Raw genomic sequence first — 25212 nt, forward strand, 5'->3', positions numbered from 1 at the left:
TGAACACGGCTGTGGAAAAAAGAAGTTGTTTTGTGGCCTGGACGTTTTTGCACTTGTTATTACCGTTGGCACCACCCCCGATCTCGGCTAGAGCGTGTGTCTGCCTCTCCGCCTTGTTATCCGCTCCTCGGGACCTTAACCAATGGCGATAGGTCCTTCGCTCTGGCCGCGCTCTTCGATCCCGCCGCCACGGCGCCTCGCTCCTGCGTGCACCAATTTCACTAAAATGCTTCTCTGTCTCTCCGGCCGCGTAGGCGAAACGGACCGACGCCAGCGTGTTATACTCTCCGCTGCATTACACGGCCACCGAGCGCCCGAGGCCGTAAGCTGAGCGCGGGACGCGGTCAGAAAGCGAGAACACGGCGGCTAGGGAGCAAGAGAGCGCCAATGGAAGAGGGCAAGGCGTGGTTTGTATTAATAATTCCGCGGACATAGCGGCCTCCCCTAATTACTCAGCGCAACGTGATGCGAATAAGCGCACATCCGCGCGCGCGGCGTCTCCGGCCAAGCCTGAAAAAAGCGCGGTTTCCGAGCGTTCCCTTCCCCGACTCCCAGCTCGCTCCCTTCGTTCTTGCGCGCAGCGTCGAACCCTTTTCCTCCGCCTCGGCCGCCCCCAACCTCCCGCCGCAAGGCCTTCGCACGGCGGCAACTCCCCTCCTTGTTGTTCTCGGGGGCCACGGCAAAGCAGCCGATTTGCGGCTTTTTGTACGACCTCCGGCGCTCTCGTCTTCCGTGAGCAGAAAACATTGTGAGCTGTTTGGAGTGGCACTAGCCGCGGTGGTAGTATAGACTCGCCCGCGTTGCGCCGCTCAGTACGCAAGAAAAGTAGGCTGCGCCCGTCGCTTCGTGAGCTGCGTCGCTTAGGTGCGCACATACTCGCGTCTCGCCCCCCCCCCCCCCCCCCACCGAACCCCGTTCTGCTGCCTCCAGCACACCCGTCGTGCCCTCCCCCTCGCCGCTTTGTTGCTGTCGCTTCTCTACTGCACACGGCTCATTGCCGCCCCGCGAGTTAGTATCGTCAGGGCCTTGTTTGCTGATCATCTTCTTGTCGCTGTAAGGCTTGCTGTTTTATTCCTCCGAAGTGCAAGCGGCTTCTCTGAAAAACTTGCGCGCCGGCTGGGCGCGTGCGCTATCGCCGTCCTCTCCGGTGGGCCGTTCGCACGCGCGGACGCCGTGTGCCGCATTCAACGGGGATGCATTGTTATGTAAGCGTGGCCAGGTGATTGCGTTTGGACGGGGCGGGAGACAGTGATGCGAAGGTGAGGGAGGGAGGGGGGTGGGGAAAGCAGGTGAAAGTTTTGGCACTAAAGAAACGAGATGGGTCTTTGGCGTCGGTTAAACTTTTCCATTTACGCTATCAGCGCGGAGAGCGTGAGGAGAGAGAGAGAGCTGCTTCAATTCGCACGCTAACGCTACACGAAGCTCGTTTTCTAGAACCCTTGAGCGAGTGGGTGCAGTCGGTCCTAATAAAAATAATAATAACGCGAAAAATATCTCTAACAGGCTTTTCGCGCACTACAAAAAAGAAGAGAAATAAGGGAACAATGGTCAACGACATCAACGTAAAAAAAAAAGACATTAACTGCTTTGGCAAGTTTGCGATGAGCATTATGGAGAATAAACAAAAAAAAAGTGAACGTATGTGGCCGGCCGCCCTAACTCACTCGCGGCTGTAATTATCCCGCGCGAAAGGACGCAAGCTGGCTGCGGACCAAATACAATTAGCTGCCTTTTTTTTTGGTTTCGGTGTTTTCGTGAGCCCACCGTTCCGTATCCCACTCCCAAGCATACACCTGAGCACGGAGTAAATGTTTTTCGTGTTTTAATCCTACACCTTCCAGTGCATGACGCGTAGATTTAATAGGGAGCGTGACATGCGTATTTTAGTGTCGCGTATTGTTTGGGCAAGTTTCGAGCATCTTTTTGTTCTCTTTTTCGGCGAATGTTTAAAGAAAAAAAAAGAAGCCTCAACTACTCGTACTGGTTAGCGCCACGGACTTGCGTGAGTACAGATAGGTGTTGGTTTATAATTTGTCCGAGACGTTTTAAATGACAATTGAGGTTAAGTAAACTTTCCTGATGAATTCAATGAGCGCGTGCTTGTCGCTCCTCGCGTGGGGAAAATGCCGAACTCGCGCAGGGAAATAAACCGACAATAGGTTCTGCTCGCGTTTGTAGAAAACAAAACACAGCTTACTGAACAGACGTGAAGTATTATCCCATTATGTTTTTTTTCGCATTCGCCTGACATCGCATTTACTATGTCGCATGAGAAAAACAATCGTGCCTCACTGAGTGCCATGAGCGCGAAAAAATAAAAGGTGTCTTATTCTGCAGTGGAATGTTTTGAGCAGTTTACGTGGCATTGTTTAAGTTAACAGGCTGTTAATTTAGGCTGGTTAGCGCATCTCGCTAACGAAAGCTTTAAACAGCGCGACACGCGGCACAACAAAACACCTGGAGCTCCATACATAGTCAGCGCTTCATGCTATGCTTCTTTTGTTGTGTCCTGTGTCGCGCTGTTTAAAGCTGTTGTTTAGTTTTTGTCAGGAAAATGGCAGTGGCGCGAATTAGTGAAAGGCGACTGCTTTATTCCCGATGCCGTGAAACATTAAAATGCCGTTAGTAATTTGTAGCATGCAAGATATTTGAGTCTTCTTCAGCTCAACCTTACGCTATTCTTCACCTAAACGTCGGACTTTGCCGGTGCATTATTTTTGTGGGCGAAAGCTTACCTTTGTAGCTCAGACACTATTTCATCTATTTAACATTCTGTAGTAGCATGATCTGCAGTGACTGGCCCTGCTGTGTGTGACCTGCACTGTGTGTTCTACTTTATTCGTTGAGACTTAACATCTTGTTCTTTCTTTCCCGTTTCCTCTCCTCCTTCCATTTCTGTTTTTGTCCCCTCCGTTCTGAAGAGCAGACAAGAATTGTGTCCAATCCGGTAGCAGTTTCCAGCCTACTACTTGCTTTCGCTTTCCTGTCATACATGACTATATATATATGACTTCGAAACAAATAATAATACTGACGTACATCACTGGTTTGGTCTCTCTGTGAAGACAGATTCGAATGCGAGCGGCTTCAGGTATGCGACTGATGAAGTCGATGCATTATACTGAGCTGTTAAGCGGGAATTGTCACGCGCTCCGACAGGCTAGATCAACTCGGGATACACAAGAGCATAAACGAGATCATAGGGGTGCAGGTCACTGCCCAGCTGGTTAGGCTATCGTCGACCAAAGCTGGCAGGCGAATCCTTGATGAGGTTGGCATGGCTCCTAGAATAACGGATGACCGGCGGATAACACTGACATGGGAAACGAGGACTATCTACTTGGGGAGGCCCTTCTCACGAAATGTACATCCACAGCATAACGAGGGCAGACGTAAAGCCCGTGCACGAGCCATCATGAAGAAAGTTAACGATGACAGACTCCACGGCCTTTGTTGATGCGGCACAGTACGGGGACAGGAGAATGTTCGCGTTGTCGGTTACAGACGGCACAAAGCAAATCGCGGTTGCGCGGGGCTTGTGTAACGCAGAGCGCTTCCACATTTACACCGACTCGAGAGACGCAATCAGAGCTTTTGAATCGGGTAACATCGTTCGAGAGGCGGGTTCTATACTAGAGAAAAGCGGTTGCCCCAGTTCTCATCATGTCACGTGGTTCCCCGCACACAGGAAGACGAAGGTTCTCGACGGATTCCCGAACCTCAACGAGCTTGCCCACGACCGTGCGCGAAAACTCACGCGCTGCGATGGTCTGGAGGCCCCGAAGGGGCAAGAAAGGACTAAGCAGAACGATCCACATCTCCCATTTAATGAAATTACTAAACATTACCAACTTGGCAGGAGAGTTTATCCTCTGCCTCACCCGAAGATCAGTAGAAATCAGTCAGCTACTCTTAGAATATTGCAGACGGAATCTTTCTCCTCGCGGGGCTTCCTCAGTAGGATAAACTCGGATGTGGACCCTGGTTGTCTCGACTGCAGTGAAACCTTTTGCTCTATGGCTCACATGCTCTAGTGATGTCCCGCGCTGCCTGACGGCCTTCTCTCCAGCGAAGCAGAATAGGAGGAGGCCATCAGAAGCACAGTACCCTGAAAGCAAGCCCAGGCAATCCAAAGGGCCCAGCAAAGAGTGGAGTGTCAGGGCGTTTTGTCCTCTATGTGCCCGCGGCCAGCGGTTACAACGGCCTCCCGTTAGGGGGTCCTGACAGTAGCTTCTCACGATCAAATAAAGTTCGTTGTCCGTGTTTCTGTCAATAAAAGCTAAAGTTTCGCCGATAACCTTATTACTTTACTTACTTATATTATTATTGACCAGTAATATATTATTTGTATAATATAATGATCTATATATTTTATTATTATGTAATGTGTTTAACCCGATTATTACTGTGAGATGTTAAACCACGCTGACAGAGAGAAAAAGAGAGAGAATCCATAAGGGAAAGGCATAGAGGTTAATCAGGCTGAGCCCGGTAGGCTGCCCTGCACGGGGGAAGGGGGAAAGGCTATTGAAAGAGGAGAAGGAATAGAGAAGTTCACACTTGATGCAGTTGCACAAACAAGCGTTCATCGCTGAATCAGGCGTAGGTGGTCATACAGGTTGGTGCATTTCAAGAAACGCAGCAGCGCCTCTGTGGCCTTGCACGTAGCAGACGCACGAGGTCACCGGCCCAAGATCTTCTCCTTTATGTAGGGCCTGTCATCTACGTGGCCCCGAGCAATCCGAAGGGCTCTCCTCTCATCTTCGTATGTAGGACAGTCATGCAGGAGATGTTTTGTCGTTTCTTCTACACCACATGTGCTGCAATTGGCACTGTCCGCCATTCCAATTAGGAATGTGCAGGAGTTTGTGAATGAAACTCCTATTCGCAGGTGGCACAGTAACATTTTTTCTCGTTGAATTATCGAAAACCTCCATAGTTCTCCGCGGCTTTGGCGATCTCAGCTTGCTGTTGTTTCTACTGATAGTTCTTGCTTAACTTGGGATGGTTTACGGTATGAATAGGCTGAAACGAGATCATGCAAATAAATACAAAAAAAGGCGCAGGAAGAAAAGAGGAAAAAATTTTCAGCTGCCTTCCTCTTTCCTAAACAAAACTAGGCATGGCTAAAAAGAAATTATGTGGGTACAGTATCTTCTCGTCGCGAATTCTTCATTAAAATTCTGGCAGTGTATTTTATTCTCGACATCAAGAAAAATGTAGGACTGCAGCTAACGAAATGCATGTCGACATAATAGGGACTTCACTGGGAGGTTTAAAGTTTGTTCACCGTGAGAGGAACAAGTGAAATCAGTTTTGGGAATTTTATTTATATGAACACTTCCGAAGCTCACACTGGTTCTCTGTGTTACATTCTGGTATGTTTCAATCAATGTTTTGTTTGTAATACTGGTTATTGCTTTCATATTTATTTATATCTCAATATGATTACCGCAGATATGTTTTTTTTCTATAAGTACTGCATCACACATCGCAAGCTACTACCTCGAATTACGCTTTCAAATGAAATGAATAAAGAAGAAGAGGATGAAACACGAGATTAGGTTCGACGAAAAAATATAGGCAAGCGGAAGGACCATTTGTTAAAGTTGTGGATGTGCCTGTGTGCAGTGGCGAGCAGCGAATAAAAGGAAAAAAAAAAAGGTACACTTATCTATTGCACTCATTCGCACCGGCTGGAAACCCTGTTGGACTGTGGCCCCATAGCTTCTGTTTCACTGCGTCTCACCCATAACTTTTCTCGTTTTGTCCGCCCCTCTGCATCCCACGAGTGTCGTTGAAGCGGCTCGCTCATAAACATGTGTTAAACTTGCCGAAAACATTCGCCCCTTCTCATACGGCAGAAGGTCGGGTCTCTCGAGGAAAGGCCAGTGGGGTGGTAACGAAGAGAGCTAGCTGCGAAGAGAAGCCAATATACGAAAGGAGACGCCAGAAATAAATGGCCTTCTAACTGCAACACCGATTTTGCTTTGCGCCTTTTTTTTATCCGTCTTATCGTGGCGCGCCCTCCCGTGGTTGAAGTCACGAACAGGGGATGGTAGGTGGAGTCCTGCCGAGGGGGAGGGCAACAGTACCTGCTTGTACGTACATACGTGGTACGTCAGCAATAGTCTTACCTTTGATGGCTGCATTTTACTTTAGGCCTTCTTTCTCTGCTTTCTTTCGCATTGAATACTACCCCTTTTCTTTTCAGGGAAGACCTGTGGCACCGTACCATGCGCCCTTCCCTTAAAAGACTTTTCGCAAACCGTTCATGTCCCACACATGCTAACCCCCCCCTCACGCTTTCTACGATTTGTCTACCTTCACTAGTATTTCGCGCGTGGGTGCGAACAAGAAAACAGTTCGCAGCAGGGCGTAAACCTACGTTCCGGTCGACACCGTAGGGATTCGAGAGAATAGCGTTCGATCCCTGCTCACGGATCTCTCCAAGCACTTTTGTTTTTTGTGCTTTTCGTGCTTTTCTCGCCCATTTATTTCTATTTCCTTTCTATTTGTTCCTGTTTCGCTGAGTATTCGTATTTTCGGATATCCTGTTTGAATCTTCTTTTAGTCGACACTGCTGCCGCCGCCAATATACTCTGCCGGGTCACGTTTCCTGTATGTACCTCCTTGCCTTCTATACATGTAAGTGACAGATGGGCAAAAAAAAAGGCACACACAAACAGTAGAGCCGAAGTGAGCGTCAGTTTGGCAGATGTGCGGAGTTAGCTGAGCTCCAGCTTGCCTATTATTTCGGATAAAGAAATTTGCTGAAAGTTGTCGCGCTAATTCTGAAGACAGTTCCTGTGACACGAAAGGCAGAGAGAAGTGAAGAGACCATAAGTGTAGCGGTGAAGAGCTGCTACAAAGTTGGCGGGGGTGATTTGTGACACTGACTCGAGACACACATTGTTTGTTCTGCTGGTGCTTTATTCTGTCAGCGCTTTTCGTGCGACAGGAATATCGCACGCGTTGGATTGCAAGATTTTTACCAGTTTGCTCAACGTTAACTTTTGCAAACACTTTTTTTTTCAGTTCAGCATTGCAAGACCAGTACAATGTCATTGTTTCACTTTTCGTACATACATTTCATGTTTGCCTCATGGCGTAGGCAACTGCCTGTCTTATATCTCTTTAATATTTTTTTTTCAGTCACACTAAGCTAATCAGTTAAAAGAAGATTATCGTAAAATGTAGTCCAATAAAATATTTTCTTCACACATACCTTTTTTTCACATGTGAATACTGAGGGCGCTAACAAAAAGAAAAAGAAAACAACCATGCGTAAATTATGATTTCTTTATTGGCTTTGCCATTGCACCCGACTGTCCAACAGAAAAGCACGCTTTACAAACAAATTATTTATGAAGTGCACGCGAACCTCGATATATTTCTGTTCCAGTAGCTTAACACCAGCTGATGACTTCTAGCTGGACTGAAATGATTTCCGGAATGCGCAGTGGTGAGGCAAGATAAGAGTGCTGAAATGAATAAGATATTGACCAGTTGGCAGCCGTATGCTCTACGTTGGCCGCATTGTCGTCAATTTATGAAAATGGCGAAAGGCATGCCTCCTTGCAATATACTCCTCCGTATGTACAGCTTGAGAGATAAGGAATATGGTAAACTTTATTGACACACCCCAGCCTTGCTATGACGCCACTTGCTCTCTATGATTTCGAGCACGTACCTGATTTTTGTCGAGGAGGCGGAGTTGCTGTGCGTATTGAAGTCTGCCTTTTGAAGAATTGCATTTTGGCTGTGCATTTGCATGCCATTGAGAAATACGATGTCAAACGTTGCTTTGCGGATAAAATCTTTGTCACATAAATGGCAGTGGGTACACTGACGAAAGTACGGGCACATTTTGTTTTTTTCCCCTCGTAGTATCAGGTTAGTACAACGTACGCATAATGACCGCTGTCTGCCTTTCAAACAAGGCACGGGTGAGGCGAGATCGCCGGCCAGGTACCTGAAGGCTTCCGTGTTCATTCACGTTTAACCCACATCAGTTAGTACAATGCGGCGAGTGAAGGTAAAATAACGATCGACGGTGGTGCAGAAGACTCAAAAGAAATACTGCTAGCGAAGCATAGCTGATTGCCTTGAACCGAAAGACTGAGGGAGTTGAAACACGTATCTCTTTCATTCGTCATCTTTGTGCCTTCACGAACCTTCACTTTTGCCGTAGAAAACGTGTTATGACCGAGCAAAGTCCGCGGGATGCCAAAGCGGGAGACCAATACGGTCCTCTCAGTTCTCGGCCAAGCTGGTGGAACTTTTGTCACTGCCGCTAAAAGACAGAATAACAGAAGACGGGTGTGCTAATCTACCTAGGGTAGCAAGAAGAGAGGTTGCTTCTCTTTTGGCAAAAAGAAAAAGGCAAAACAAAACACGCAATTTTGATTATTCAAGCAGAAAACAAAGGAGTCATTGATATATAGGAACTTTTCGCGCTACGACTACTCGCCTTTGCTGTTCGGATTATGGCGCTTTTACGACGGAAAGAGGAGTTGTTAGGTGGCCGTCCATCGAGAAAGCTTTGGTTGTAAGTTTGGTACAAGACGCTGCGTTTTTCTGTATGTATAGGCCCCTTCCATCTGACAAAGTCATCATCATTGAGCGTCAGACATGCCTGCGGCAGGATAAAATAGAGGAACGCTGTGGGAAAATACTACAAAAATATACACAAAAGTATTTCGCAACGAAGCGCAAGACTGAAGTTATCGAGATTTGCAAATTTATGCAAGAAAGCCCCTACAGAAAAGAAAAGAAAGACAAATGGTGACGATGAGCGTTTTTCTGCAATGCGATTCAGTGACCAAATTAATTATTGCTAATTAGTATGGTCATGCCATATATCAAACTGGCGCATATTATTAGCATGGTGTAAGACATATCAATAAGTATTTTTATACGCTAATATTGCTCTAGTGGAAGAGAATGCATCGAAGCTCTTTTGCATGGGAAGTGGTAACATTTATATAAAGCAGTCTACTTGAATAAAACAATGCACGCCGAATGGTAAGTTACATGTAACTGCGCTATCACGGTCGCTAATGATCCTAGCATCCGGGAGCTGCTGATAGTTCTTAACCAATCAATATAATCGAGGCTCAATTTCGTGCTCAAGGCGGTTACAGAGGTTAGAACAGCAGCTACCTTCTTCCCTGGTAATGGAGTTTGTTGCTTGTATGTGTGTTAATCTAGAACAGAAGGGTTGACATTATCTGGAAGCCGCAAGTTAAAAACGAGTTGATTCAAGGTAGTAACTAGCACTGTCAGGAAAGAAAAAATAGGTATAATGAAAGAAAAATAGAGACAAGGCCGTCTTCCGAAGCAAGTTCGAAAGACTGGCAGAACACTGGTTCGTTTACCAGTATTTCGTCACAACTTGGCTGTGCGCTCCGCCATGGTTTCACAGGATGTCAAGATAAACAAAATATAATTTACAGTATGCGGCAACCGTCGCCAAACAACTATGGCGCACAACACCAGCTAATTTCATTTTCGCGTGTTGCTGCATATTCATCATCTTATTTGGTTGACTCTCCTTGTAGTATGATGCATGACAGATTCGAATAAATATATTGCATAAAGGGCCTTTTCTACCTAAACACGACGACCACTTCGATAACTTTCAACTATCGGTATGGGACTGGAACTATGTACCTAGACAACAAACATTTCAACGCGTGCTGGTAAGTTTGAAGACCTATGGGTGGGAAATGGTATAAAAGAAAAGACCATGAATGATCTTTGTCCTTCGACGTACTTGACGAGTGTAGCAGTTTGGGAGAGTTGGGAGTGCTTCATTTTGGGTAGGTATTGCTCGACAGTCAAAGACAAATGACAGACAAAGCTACGTGTTCGCTTTTTTTTTTGTTGATCATATGCCACCTACACCGAACTTTAGATGTGTTTGCTTCTCACGGTATGCTTCAAACTATGGAATGAAAAGATACAGGTGGCGTAGCTTAATTTATCGTACAACTGATTTAATTTACGTTATATGCGAACCAAATATGTGTAACTATACAATTTTTGAGTAATTTTATACAAATGTAGGGAGCCTACAAACCTTCGCAAAAATAAGATGTCCCAGGCAGGTCGACAGAACTTTTACATCCGCTTGGACTTAGTCCGCCTTCGAAGCGCCTCGCGACTCCGATTCGAAGTGTATGGTGCATCCGATTTTACTTGATTCTCTGAATTTCAACAAATTTGCTTCTACAGAAGCAGCATAGTAGCTTAAATTGAAAATGGAGTGTGGTAGATGGCAGGGAATAATGTGCGACGATAATATATGAAAATATGTTTGGTTTTGGCTTTTCTAAGAGTTGCGATATTTGCTACCGATAAATGTGAAGCGCAATATTTACAACGCGCTTATACATTCTCGATTAACGTATTGTTTGCTAGTTTGGTCAACCACTACACAAACTAACTTAAAATCAATTCAAACACTCCAAAACCGCGCACTGCGCGCGATAGGTAACTTAGAACGTACTGATACCACTAAACTATACTATAACAAATACAAAATATTAACAGCATCAAAACTTCACACTTACAAATTATTCCTCGAAATTTCACGGCAATTCTGGGAAGACAAATGTTCCTTCCAAAGTAAATACCATGGCAGAACGACAAACTATAACCTCAGAAAAACTCTGATAGGAAAACCACGTTGCAGAACGAAATACGGAGATCAAAAACTAGCAGTTCAACTTCCTAACCTTCTAAACGACTACCCCTTGGTATTGGACCTGCTAAATTCTGGAATTTCAAAGCAAAGCTTTAAGAAGACGGTAAAAGAATTGTTACTATCCGAAGACTAATAGAAATGTTGAACTACAGGTATAGAAAATTTTGTTCATGTTTCTTGTTGTTGTTTTTAGAAAACTGTGTAAACTTTAACCTTTCAGCTACCGGTATGGAAAATTTCGTACATACTTGTTTTTTTTTTCTGTCGTTGTCGTGCTTCAATTGATTAGAAAACTGTATAAACTTTAACCTTTTTTTTTCCTTTCTTCTTACGCGAATTGTGTACTCAAGTGTTGAAAATGTGTACTACTTTAATTTCATGTGTGACTGAAAGCCTGCCACTGCCATGTTGCTGCCAATGTACAGGTGGCACGGTCTAGTCAGGCATATGTATTGCCTTTAGCCGTGTCCCCTAAGACAACCTGTTCATTGTCTTGAATAAACCAATAAATAAAGAAAGAAAGAAAGAAAGAAAGAAAAGGGGTCGCCAGTCTTTAGCATTATTACTTCCGCCATCTCAGTCGTGGATTCATCATTATTCTATGCACAGGAAAAGAAAAGGAAAAGAGAACAGTAACTGACATGTCTGTGCTTCTTACTTTTCAGGTATCCTTGGCTTGCGCATCGTGTCACTGGACGTGCCTCAGCGTGTGAGCGTTGGTCGCGAGGCGCTTCTAAAGTGCGCCTACGACCTCGAGGGCGACCTGCTCTACTCTGTGAAGTGGTACAAGGACGATATCGAGTTCTTCAGATACGTGCCCTCCGACAGGCCGCCCGGCCAGTACTTCGAAGTGAACGGCATACGTGTAGACGTGAGCACCGCACTACCTCTTCTGCATTGTGTTTAGACACTTTGGATGCGTAGTTCATCGGTAGCACAACTACTACAAATAACACTTACGGTCGTTCTTCCTCAGTATAAGTTGTTTAAGGCATTGTGTTGGAGCCTGGAACTACGTTGCCCTAGCTTTACGCCACAACCTTCTCGAAAGAGTGCTTCGTTGACACACATTCCTGATTAAAACGTTTCATGGAAAGTGCATTGGTGGAATCGCTTTAATGATGTACAGACAGCGTTGTTGTGAAGAATGACCTCAATGCGCTATGTGATGTTAGATCGAAACGTAGATGAAGATTATATATTCGAAAGTACGCACTTAAAAGCGGGTACATTAAAAGGTTACACAGGCACGGTAAACCGAGCGTTGCACTGAAAACAGGTGTTAATGCTCAGACGACAATCTTATCCAACGCTTGTAGGGTAAGTGTATTAAGGTGGTTTTCTGGACCAGTTGGTGCAAAAGGATAGTGTGATGGTTCGAGCAGGCATAGATGCGGCCACAAGAAAAAACGAAAAAGATATATACACGCAGAGGACAACGCTGCACTTGCAATTGAAGTTCATTGCAAACTAATTCTGCGAGATCGCTGCTTCACATGCGTAACAAATTGAAATAATTCCGAGGAAAAAAATATAGTGACACTCCCCCCCCCCCCCTCCTCCTGCTCCTTCCTAGGACGTCAACACGTGCTTAGCGGGGTATCTTTAGAGATAGATTTCAAAATTCAAGTTCCTTATTGGTGAGATGGAGTTGGGCGCACACATAGTTTGTTGCCCAACTTTCTGATGTCGAGAGCTTCTCATATCTCTCTTTCCTCAGTTCACTGTCCAGCGTTTTCCTGCGGGTTTCTCACGCTTGCGTCTGTAACTGCTGAACAATCACACATCACACTACCATCTGGTAAAGTGAATTGTACGAGAACACTCGCGCGCTTACCGATCCCGACCGCTTGCTGAGCAGTAGTCCTCAGTTTCTATTGCTAGCAGCTTCCAACGTCGGCCAAAAATAAATCAAAACTTTTCCAACGTTACGCAGCATCTTCTGCTTGAAATGCAAACATTAAAAATCTTTTTTTTTTGTGATGGCGGACAGATAGTGTGAAGAAAGAACGACAGCTTAAGGGAGCAGAATAGAGCCCTTTATAAGCGAGAAAATGCCAGCTTCTAGTCCTACGGGTAATTTAGCAATTTTACATACGCCTTTAACTTTCAACATCAAGTTATCATGCTGCATTTATTCGGTCCAGCTTATGCCGGTTTGATGAGCAATGTTAAGGGGTGTTAGCGTGCAAATAGGACCTAACGTGCGGCTGAAGGATTCAGTCTATAGCCGATTGTCTTGCACTGAATGCACAGCTATACTTTTTAAGACATGTTAATTACAGCGACGTATCTGCGTTATCTCTTTTACAAATTTCATGTGAGTGCATTAAGCAATAAATAGCTTTTCATGGCCACCGGAAGGAGGAGACCATACAAAGACACTTAAAGCTCTATGTTTTGACATATAACATAAAAAACAATTAGGGCAAAATCTAGCTACAATTGTCAAAATACGCCAGAGCATTTTTATACGTTTGAGAGGTATGCATTTTTATATAGCTACAATGACGCCAGATCCCACGCATAGGCTGAAATAGAAGATCTTGGGATCATGGCCTCGCATATCACAGCTACAAAAGGCCACAAAAGCGCTGCTGCGATATTTGAGAGCGACCGGATTGAGTCAGCGCCTGTGATCCGGACTGAGTGACCGAATGAAATCTCCAGTGGACTTTCTCTTCTTTTCATCTTTCCGTCCCCCTTTCCCTTTCCCCAGTGTAGGGTAGCCAACCGGGCTCAGTCCTGGTTAACCTCCCTACCTTTCAGTTAACATTTTATTTCTCTCTCTCTCTCTCTCTCTAAGAGAAACTAATTTTTCGTGACGCTGGTGTTTAAATGCTATAAAAATTGTTAATATTGTGCACCACAATTGGCAGTGTAGAGACTACTGGGTCCAGCATAGTTTGATGGCGGTATAATAAACTATTGAACTGTCTCCAGGGTCGACCACGTTTTCTGCTTGACGGATACGTACAAAATCAGGGAAGTCCGCCTATAATGCTATCGCATCGAAACAGTGAAGCAAATGCGTTGCTCAATTTGCGCTTCTCAAAACTGCCGCGGTGAATACGCTTCTCCATGTTCACTTATGTGTTTTTTGTTGTCCTCTCGCAGATGATTCGCTCTGTCAACGGCAGCGTGTTCATCCGTGGCATGGATGCCGCATCGGAGGGCACGTATAAATGCGAAGTCTCCGCGGACGCACCCTCGTTCCAAACAATCTTCGCCGAGAAGATGATCAGGGTCGACTGTGAGTATTTCGAACAATTAACTTTTATTGTGGTGACATGGGCGGTAACTGTTTTCTAATAGCACACTGCTATGAAGACGACCTTGGAGCACATTGAGAGAAGCAAAGTGATAACGCGGAGAAAGACAAACACTGGAAGGTCCTTATAGAGTTAAATCTTTACATGCACAGATCTAGGCTGGCGCTCTCTTCGCTATATCTGCTTTGTAACGCAATTGAAAGAATTTACCATTCTCTACTGACTCGTAGGCTCTTCGTTTCTCTGTGGACGGCGCTGGAAATTCTTCTGCGCTACATCTTGGCTTGAGCTTGAATTTTTCTTGAGAATTCTTGTTTAGAAAGTTCATAACGGGGAACACCAACAGCAAGATATCCAATGCAATAAAATTTGTCAATATTTCATTTCATTGGCGCTCTTTGGCCGTTGTAGCCCTTGCACCATAAAACACTAATTAATCATTTCATTTGTGACTTCCGCCAACTGAATTCTTAGCTTTGTTTTTATTGTATTTTCTTTTTTTCTCGTTAATTTTGACAGTCCTTTCTGTCTGTATTGTTTAAACCACAGAAATCATCAACCATTTCTGATTCATGAATGAATCACAGTGCTTATCTTCAGCTCTTATTTGGTCTATTCATTGAGATTTAGGTCTATTCAGTTATCGTATATTTGTCTGTGCCGCTCGATTCCCGGCCTATCTCCCTTAATGCGTATACGGCATAGCTTGATGTCGTCGTCGTTTTCGTCGTCGTCATTATCATTATCATCATCATCATCATCATTACAGCGTCCCATGCTCTTGTAATCAGTCATCCTTCACGTAATGCATTTGCTTATCTGTTACTGCAGGGCCATTAACTACCGTACCTCTGTACTTGAACTGTACTGTACTCTTCTGTACTTGAAGAACCACAGTAAAAAAACGGCTGCGCTTTAGCTCAGCTAACGCTGGATATGCAAAGCGAAAGCTTGGTTTAGCTTGGATAAGTCAAGTGTTGGTTTCCCTTGGTTAACCTGTGATTCAGCTCTAGCTATTATACTAAGGTATACAATGGTCGTTAAGCCAGGTGTGACAGCTGTGCCTTGGTCGGTGGCTGGACATGACTGTGATTAGGCTTGGATAGACACGCATCATTCAACGGTGTGACGCCTGTTGTGCCACAGGCAAAGCGCAAGTGGACATGCAAAGAGACGCCGCGAACATGCGTAACGTCGAAGCACAAATGGACAGGGCCCAAACGGGGTCGCTACATTGATCTCGACGATTCTGAACGGCATTCTGGACCCTCTTCAGTGAAACAGCTCTCCGGGCGATATCCGCGGGGCGATATCCTCTTTGGAAGGCGCGCGGCGAGTCACGTGGTCAGGCGGCGGCACCGGAGCTCGGCGCGGTGAGTCACGTGACGCGTTGCGAAGGCTACTGGGAAGCTTCGGTCAAATTAGGGTCACATTCGCGACGACGGCGAAACTCGGCTCGGCGAGATTAGTAAAGCTTTCGCTTTAAAATCTAGGAAGCCCGAGCGTGGTCACATTAGCAATGAGCTCTATGTATGCACGTGCGTATGTGCCTGTGCGAGTTTTACACGCAAGTTATGTAGAGGACGAATCCGGTGACAAGCATATCTTTCGATGGAATTTTCTTTCTTAACGATATTCAACTGCTCTGTTGTTGGGTTACTTACATTCTTGCTTCATTACTGTTGCTACGTTAGTATGGCAGAGATAAATCTTTCATTGTTCGCATGACAACTACGAGTTTCGTTCTCAGCAGTCCAGCTGTTGGCCCCGTTTTCGGTGAGACGAATGCGCAGCCATGTCAACTTCTCCGGAGAGTGCCGATGAAATGTTTTGCTGGAAGCGTTTCGTATGTCGGTTTATGATTAAGCCAAGAAGACTGTGGAATATTATGTGACTCGCATGTGCCACTCTGTCAGCGGTAACCGTATACTTAATGCCCGGCCGACTCTACCAGTTAGTCTAATGAAATAGACTATTACACATCTACGTGTATTCTCACATTGTGCGCACTGAGAGTACGTTCAAACGTTGCAATGATTACGCAGCTATCGCATCGAAGTTGGATGCATCGGCTCAATTAAAGCACGCGTCCGCAAACATTCTTGGTCGGAGAGCCGATTGGCGACCAGTGATGGAGCCGATGGAAGCACAATAAAAAGCAAAATAAATGTGAATGCATGTATATTTGTGTATAATAGGGATGGGCATGGACTAATACATTTATACTAATTGATAAACATTCTATAACTTCTTATTTCACCTTGCGGCAAACATCCGGAAAAGTAGCGAACTTAAGGATTCGAATTTTGCATTTACTGGTACTCTTCGTAGGTATATCAATTTAAAATATTAAACATCCCTGATGACAAATAATCTTGTTGAGATTTAGAGGTAGCACCGAGTTTCTTTGCTTGTTCGCAGCCATTTTATCTCCACCAAGTCTCCACCATGTCTATGCATTGAGGTGGTCTGGGAAACGTCAGCATTTTTTTCCCACAAAGGGTCTTTTGTTTTGCTGGTGTGTACCGCAACTCAGGTATTTCAACGAATTCATGGAAACTTGGGTGCAATGTGTATACATTTCAGTAGTGTAGAAGCGTTAACCATTTGGTGTACCATTTTCAAGAAGAAAATAGCGAAATACATAACGACAGAGATAGCTCGTGCCGTTTCGTAACGCCATACTATGCTGTGTATTGCGCTACATTGTCCTTAACAATGTTTGGGTGTTAAGAGTTTCCAGAATAAACGACTGGTGTAATTTAGTGTATAGGTCTATTTATTTAAAACGAGACTTAACAATGTTATGTGCCCAATTTTTTCACCCTTTCTATTGCCCGTGACTGGTGCCATGGAGCCTTTATTGTGATATATTGCGATAAGGTAGTTGTGAGCAGTAATTATTGTAGTCTCAAATACCCAGCTCATTCCCTGAAAAGACGAGTTCTTTCAAAAGATATGTTCAGGCGCGCACAAGCATTTTCAGACGGCACGCTAAATAAAGTTTCTCTCGCGCTTTACCAGAAAATTTAACCGCGACAAAGGCACTAATACATTGCTAGAAAGCACATCGACCAATTTGTCAACCCCTAAAAGGAAAGGCTTTTATTTCATGTTCTCAAACGTGGTAAAAAAAAAAAGACAATCTGAGGCAAGTGGTTTAAAGTTATTTATGTCAGAACATTATGAGCACGTTGTATAGACGTGGCACCAAACACATCCATTATACAGTTATAATAAACCAGTTAGAAACCTCATAATATTTAGAGAGAACAGGGGATGGATCGAAGTGGCACATAAACGGCAGTGACAACGGGTGACAGCAGAGAAACAAGTCACGAAGCAATTAAACACGTGGTACGGGAAGCACACTAAGCTAGTTCTCCCTAAGTGGCCCTTCATATTTTATGTTTTTTTTTTTGCTCTACCCTAGCTATACACGACGCAAAATATGCATGACGTCGAAAAGAAAATTTAACACAATTAAGAAGACTTCAAATTTTTCACTAAAAATGATGGGGACCCCCGATTACAGCGCACAATAAGATAGGCGCTGTACTATCAGAATGCCAGCAATTGAAACGCATACAGATTGCAACCTGTTAAACAGATGAAGCTGAACGACAATATAAGAAATGTGATAATCACACCAAAAAATAAATTTCATGTAGAATGGCAACTGACAAAATTCGTGAGAGAAGATATTCATACATTGACGTCAGTATATTTAGGTACTTGCAGTAATACCATGCGTAGAAATGGGAAATCATGTGACAGCGAAATACAGTACAGTGCACTAAGCGTCTTCTACTATATATGAAAGCATGAAAATTGCGTTCCGTTGCCATGACTTAGGATGGAAGCTTATGCGAGTGGTCGACCTCATAGTTGGACCCGATTATATCAATGAAATGCGGCGGCGAATTTGATGGGTCAGTAATGAGCAATGAACTCAGGTGTTCGTCAGAAAAATTAGCCTCGTATCTTTACTTCCCATTTTTCATTATGGATAAAGTTTGCTTACAAAGTAGGTAGTGTCGAAAGTTGACACATACACAAGGGCAAATTATGCATGTGAAGTCTGAAAACAGTTCACTGCCTCGTAGTTTCTAGAAATTGTTTAGATTTTCTTCCTTGTAATAGTGCTTCAAAATGTTGCTTGACTGTAGTTCAATTGTAATTGAAAAATAAAAGAACGTGGTCGTACGTCCACCTCGCAGCCTAATGGACTTTGTAATATCTCTAGTGCTCTTACAAAAATATGTGTGCAGATCACCGAGGATTCCTGTCACAAAGAGGGTAAGAAAATGCCCTATTAGTCTCCAGCCCAAGAATTCAGCAGCAACGGAAATGCTCCCATTTTCAGTTTTTCCCCAGCTTCTAGAAAAAAAAAAAACGCCGTTTTGCTCTGGAGCCTTTTGTATCTGTCTACAGGTCACGAATGAGGTGTGCATTTTCTCACAGATTTACACTGAGTTTATTCATGTGGTCTGTTAAGTCGACGCAAAAGGCTAGCTTCCAGATATACCCTTGACTGGATAGTAATGGCTCGGGGTGATCCTTCGGCTAAAGGAACTCTTTAATTGTCTGTGTAATTTGTCTCCTCTCTCTCTCCCTCTCTGTGCATGCATTATTTTAACTCTTTGTAATTCCTCATCTATCTATATGTACATCACCATCATCAACAAGGCTGTTTGCGTGTGTTTGTGACTTTGTTTACAAACTCAGTGGGGTACAATTTGCACTTGCCCGTTATATTGATATGTTCATGGGTGTATAGGACTGTGTGCGGTGCATTTCTGACCCTACGGCATGTTTTTATTTTTTCATTTTCTTACATACATCTTTATAATGTTGTTTGCGCTACGCGAAACGGAGTAGTCGTCACCACTATAAGGTGACTACGTTTAGATTTGAAAACCCGCCAATTCAGCTAGTTTTGCTATTTGCCTACGCGTCTTTGCTAAACTCTACACATGTTTCTTGTTCTATCAATTGTGATGAAGCTTAGTTTATCCCACTACAAGTTGTACGCAAACACTATCTCTTCTGATGATTTAAACATGTTCCATTCTTTTTTGGCATCAAGTCCCCAGCATGCTGTGGACTGGAGAAACGATCTTGACACTATATGTAGTTTCGCGAGCAAAAAGTTAGTGATAGCACTCCCAGCATGCCTGAGAAGTCGAAAAAGCTTAGGTGCGTATCCTGGTTTGGTGGTTGGGACATACCATTAGTAGTACAACGCGCTCCTTGTGGAATGGTCACATGGGGCCCCTGATTTTCCGGTGCTGCCTCGGATGAGGTGGCGTCATGGCGTCACCTTGTAACTACAGGGAAGCCGGCTACGGAGACGAAACGCAATATAGCAAATTTATTTCAAGAAGCCCCACACTAAAGGGGATGTGCAGGAGGCCTTCGCATGGAATAACGGCATGCCTGTCTGCGGGCCTTTATCGGATGGACAGCCAATGTCCGAGGGTCGGTCTGGAGGCCCGGCCAGCTGGTCATAGTGTGGAGACCTCTGACTTTTGCCAACAGAAAACCTTCAGCTCCTATTTAAACAACCTTTTTATTGCCTGCTTTTATGCTTATTTAGACAGACTATTTTTAGTTGTAGCGTTGTGCCGGAAGCAATCTATCAATGTCAGGCGCACACAGCAAGTAAATTACGACTTGACTCGGGGTTCAATTCAAAAGGGTAGTTCTGACCATGAAAGATTGGTAGTATTCCTTAGTTGCAGCATACCAATATCGGTCAATATTTCGCACCTAGGCTTTTTACAGATAGGCCTCGCATCCACGTTCACATAGATAGAGACATTAGTGACTACACATCACTATTTGAAAGAGCGAATCGGCGTTTTTATAGGCGCTCCATGAACATGGAAATATAGGGGGACTCATGTTAAGAAAATGCTTAAGAAATTTACTTTTTGATGCTAGAAATATACGGCATGCACAAGTTGTGAGACTGAATAAGGGTTCGGGTCAGCCTGATCAAATTTTGCACGTGTTTTTGAATGGTTCTACTCCCTCACAACAGACGTGGGAAGAGCTGCTCAGAACGCCGGATGCAAAAGTACAAAAAGCCCTCGTTGCCTGGGCAGAAAGGGTCGCTCCTCGTGAGGGGCCATCCTAGGACTCGGGCCTGCCAGAACATAACTGAGCAGAATGCCAATAAAGTTGTTACCACCACCTAGTCTCCCAATCGGATGTTTCTGTTGAGGCGTGGCAACGGATGTACATAAAGTTTTGACAGCGTTATCAATCGCGTCTGTTGGTTCCGCTCTTTGACACCGCCGTCTTTTGTCTCTTCGAGCGGAACGCAACGGGACGATGCACTTCATTTAAACACCGTTCGCAGTTCTACCTAATTGTGCATGCAGTAGCAGCAGCAAACAACTCCCACTATTTTTGTCGAACTCAACTATCTCTCCCACAATGAGTCTTTCTCAAAGTTCCTTTATTTTTTGTCTTTATGCAGCCGGCTCTCCTAGTCAACTGAGGACATCCGGCCTCGCCTGGACCCTCGTAGTCACCGTCGCATGTCTCACGTCGCTGCTTCGGTGGCGCGCCACGTGAAGTGAAAAGCCCGCTCTAACACCACCGCGTCGAGTGGCCTCAGCTGTTGCGGCAGGCAAGCTGGCAGACCAGCCACCGGCTCGCGCGTATTTCCAAGACGAGTTGAACGAAAGACTAAGCAGCGTGAAGTGCGCGGACTGGCCCAGCAGCCGAGCAGCGCAAGTGCGAGCGCGTCACGTGACACAGAGTTGAGTGCGATCACGCCCAGCGAGAAGCAAAGCTGTTTCCTGCCGACCCGGAAGGTGCGAGACTTTTCGATCGCGCGAGTCACACAGGAATTGGTTTCGCTGGGAAAGCTGGAGCATCGAAGAAAAAAGAAAAGAAGGATGAGGATGCGGACGAGGAAGGCCGAACAATGCGAGAAGAACTCTGTGCCGCCGTTATTCTATTGACAGTACGAGTCGCCCGAAAGGCGCGCTCACTGTCGAAAACTGTTTGGTCTTGTTTTGCCTTGCCCATGCTTCTTTATTTCAGGCTGCCTTTCTCTCAACCTCTCTGAGCTCGCCCATGATGGCATTTTTCAGGTCTGCCATCTAACGTCGCGCGTTTTTTTTTTCACCTCCCTTGACCTAAAAGGAAAAAAAAAGAGCGCTATCTGCATTTTTTTTTGCTTTGATCTGTGACGACGAGGTTGTTCTAGTCACTACATTAACATTGTGTTACTTTTGAAATCAAAAGACTATAGATGATTTGAAGGGAATAAGGTATTGATACAGAAGAATTTTGTGAGTGCTGGAGAATGAATTCTCTGCTCACGGTGGATACTTTTCGTCGACAACAAGGTGGACTCGTTTAGCTTCTTACACTATTGCTAGAGACTCACTTTCAGTCGCTTGCGAAGTGAACATACTGAATGGTCATTAACTGAAAAGTCTTATTATACAACGTAAAGACTAAGCACGTACCAGGGAGACTGCATTGAAAGGCTCGACGAAGAAGTAGCACCGACTGCAAGCGTATAACGCATTTTAGAAGCCGTGCTAAATGATTCTGAACCGGGTTACTTGTGCGATGTCTTTCTCTGGACGTCCTTTTCTCCGTAATACAACAAGAAAAATGAAGGTCAAGATTTAATTTCCAGCCACTTGGCTGCAGTACCTCTAACTGCGTGTACAGTTTACAAACGGTACAAAGCTCGTTGTTGGTTTGCCGCTTGTTCGAGCTTAGCTTCACCTACACTTACATCTATGAAATAGGGCGTAAAAAAATTCAACGCTTCAGAAGAAATGAGGCGCGCAGTTAAGGTGTCTTTGGTTCATTCATTCAGAACTTGTATTGTGCTGTTCACGGAGTGTTTGCTTGTGTAAATAGCATTAACAGGCAATGCTAAAATTCTGCTGTCCTCTAAATAAAGCGTTTATTTCCAATGAATGTTTCAACGATGAAATTAACAGCAACCTTCACTTATTCCTTCGCACTTCAAATAAAAGCTCTATTGAAATTTGACTCTACCCTGTCCTGCCACTGTGTGTAAGTAGTAACTTCCTTGTCCTCTGTGCTACAATGTATTTTAGGCGAAGAGTCATGTTAGTGTTACACCGGCCACTGAGTCAAAGTGTCGACAACCGGCTTCTGCACTACACGCAGTTAACATGGTCATGTAGCCATGCTAAATGCAAGCGTGGTACTTAATGAATGGATTTCTAAATCATGAAGTTTAAAGGTCCTTAAGTTATTCCGAGAACTTCAGATGCGCAGTAGGAGGGGGGAGTCTTCGAAATAAATTGGACCCCGTGGGATTCTTTAACATGCATGCAAAGCACGGCGCTAAAGCCCATTTGTATTTATTTCCCATTGAAATGGGGCCACCCCGGTCTGGAGTCAAACTTGCGACGCTCTGCTCAGTGGCACACCGGCACAACTGCTGAACAACACCAGCGGGTAAAGAATTGAGAAAACCCAATCATGATTAAAAACGCGCATTAACCTATTTCGACCCTGCATGTTACAGATGTCGAATCTGCGCCTATCGAGTGCTCCACCTTCTTTTTTTCTTTTTTCCCTTTTTTTTCTGATACCAAATGCACTCGATGACCTAGCGCCAACGCAGGCCCCATGGGGTATGCACGCGAGGGCCTAAAAAAAGGTATCATTAATTTAGTAAATGCAGATGACAAGCGAAACCAGGGGCGCAGAACAATACAGAGCAAGGAAGACGAAAAGCCGGAAACGCAAACAGTGGTTCTCCAAAGATGTATAAATCAAGATGGCGGCATCGACGAATAGCTGCGATGGAGATAGTCACAGGAGGTGATCAGCTGAAGAAAATTACTTGAGATTGGCGCGCGGCTGTCGGGAAGAGACTCGAGAGAAATCGGAATTGTCAATCGGTTCACTGTACCGCCTTGGAGTGTTTCGTGTGTGAGGTTTCCACCAATTCTGCAAAAGTACTTTATTTTTGAATAACGTATTTTTTAGCACAAGTATTGTTTCCCAGTGGCGTATGTCAAAGAGGTAGATTCCGTAAGTATAGGTAGCAGCAGATCTATGTGATGTTTTGTTCCCGCGAGGACACTAAATATATAAGACGGAGCTCCTCCGGCTCTGCCTCAACTTCATCGGCGAAACAAAGCTGGAGCGCGAATGGGGAGCTGTGTGGGCAGGATGGCAAGGCGAGGTTAGATGGATGGTGTACTGCGGATGGCGGGCCTTGGTTTAATTTCATTACGCTGTTAGACCTCCCCGCGTGCTTTCTGAACGGCTTCAGACTGTACTGCACATGGTAAGCGGTGCTCGGGTGGAGCGATTGCCGGCAGTTTTTTCAAGATTAGGTCTGCCTGCTTCTATGAACCCTCCTCCTCTGCCTTAGCCTCTCTTTACAACCACCACATCATTAAAACAGTACTGCTTTTTAAAAGGCACGTGAACCGCCATGGTTGCTTAGTAGCTATGATGTTGGGCTGCTAAGCACGAGGTCGCGGGATTGAACCCCAGCCACGGAGGCCGCATTTCGATGGGGGTGAAATGTGAAAACACCCGTGCACTTAGAATTTGGTGAAGGTAAAAGAAGCCCAGTTAGTTCAAATTTCCGGAGTCCAACCACTATGGTGTGCCTTATAGTCAAATCATAGTTTTGGCACGTAAAACCTCATATTTTTTTGAAAGCACACGTGTTTCTCTACGGCATGACGCAAACAGAAAGGGCTCCCGTGACAAGCGTAATGTAAAGCGCAAGATAACGGCCAAGAAAACAGTATAGCCGAAGGCGGGGACATTAGACGCGAACTTATTATTACCGTGAGCCAGCTTATCAGCATCACCTGGATATTCATTTATTTATGCAGTTATTTAAGTATTTATTTATTTACTACGTGTATTTATTTACACACCTCAGGTACTGTCCAGCGTTGGAGTATATTGGTCTGACGCAGACAAACTGCATAAGGTCTGAGTATGGTCGCAAGCCGGCATAGCGGTTAAAAACGGCCGCTCTCATAATACTGATGGAATTGAAGAAAGGAAGATGAAGACTGTTAGACCATATGTTGCACCAAGTAGAAAACGTGACAGCGAATATGTGGAACACACTCTCGTTAAGACGAATTGAAATCCATGACGGCCCGTCACGTATGCCTGTCTTTGGGGCGTTGGGATATCTGCGTACCAGGTGGTATCTTTTTTTTTATCATATGGTATATACGAGATTTTGTCGCCTTTAATTGGCGTCGGCTACTGCTTTTCACATAAGGATTTAATAAAAAAACGAATAAATCCTAACGAAAGCAGTGAAATCATAACACAAATTTCGGCAACATAAGTAGATAAACGTCACACTATAACTGAACGACAGCTCCAAGTCATAAAAACATATGAACTGAACGATATTCCCACGGGCGTCACAGTGATTACTCCCCCATGTTTTACGTTGTGTGCATTAATGTCCCCACATATCATAATGTTTGGTCCTGTAATGCTAAAAATATTTACAAAATTGTCAATCGTAATACGTGTCGATGCTTTCAGGTGTATGCCTACGACTGTTATAATAGTATTGCAAGATATACTTTGCAGGCTACATATTGAGGAAAATCTGTACTGCTTGATCGAATGAGGTGAGAGGCCAAATCTTTTCGAAGGCAAATCATTGTTCTACTGTTTTCAGCTGGACGAGAGGACTTATGTATTATGTAATTAGGAAGACGGAAATCATCCCGTACTTCAGCCGCTTGTATGCACAGCACAGAGAACTGTATTTCCGAACTAATTTGCGAAAATCAGCAGGTTTGGATCGAAGGCTATTAGCGTTCCACTGAAATATTGCGACATTTTTATAACGACTACTCAGGACTGCCATCCAGTAGCACTGATGTGGACAGCTGGCTCATTCATGGCTCCATATACAACACTGCCTTCACCTCTGGAAGCTTGTTCGCCTGAGGTAGAGCTGTGACAATTGCTCGAACTGCATCAAACAGCATTGGTACAATCATGTGCCCAACACTAAGTGGTGCGGTGTTATACTGGAATGCCGATTTTCCAGTCACCGTCTGAGGTGATCACTGAGGGGTGTTCTGAGAAAGTCGCTGAGGTTGTCCTAGGTTGCGCCGCTGATATTGTTGTGATGTATGGCCTTCAGTGGCCGTAGCAGAATGATGGCTCCGCTGTCTCCGTGACCCTTGCGCAGCTTGCTGCTTTAATGGCGAC

At 44.7% G+C, this 25212-nt stretch overlaps 1 protein-coding gene across 1 annotated transcript in view; it reads left to right on the top strand.

Moving 5' to 3' along the window:
• The window catches only part of LOC135911414 (uncharacterized), a 34847-nt gene extending 12833 nt beyond the window's left edge, over positions 1–22014 (top strand). Inside the window, exons 3-5 of the mRNA XM_070537273.1 lie at positions 11377–11582; positions 13829–13964; positions 20471–22014. Of these exons, the coding sequence (XP_070393374.1) occupies positions 11377–11582; positions 13829–13964; positions 20471–20568 (440 nt within the window). The 3' untranslated portion in view covers positions 20569–22014. The remainder of the gene's footprint in view (positions 1–11376; positions 11583–13828; positions 13965–20470) is intronic.
• The last annotated feature ends 3198 nt before the right edge of the window (positions 22015–25212 follow it).

The sequence above is a fragment of the Dermacentor albipictus genome, chromosome 4 (genome assembly GCF_038994185.2).
Source record: "Dermacentor albipictus isolate Rhodes 1998 colony chromosome 4, USDA_Dalb.pri_finalv2, whole genome shotgun sequence".
In the NCBI taxonomy this organism is placed as follows: Eukaryota; Metazoa; Arthropoda; class Arachnida; order Ixodida; family Ixodidae; genus Dermacentor; species Dermacentor albipictus.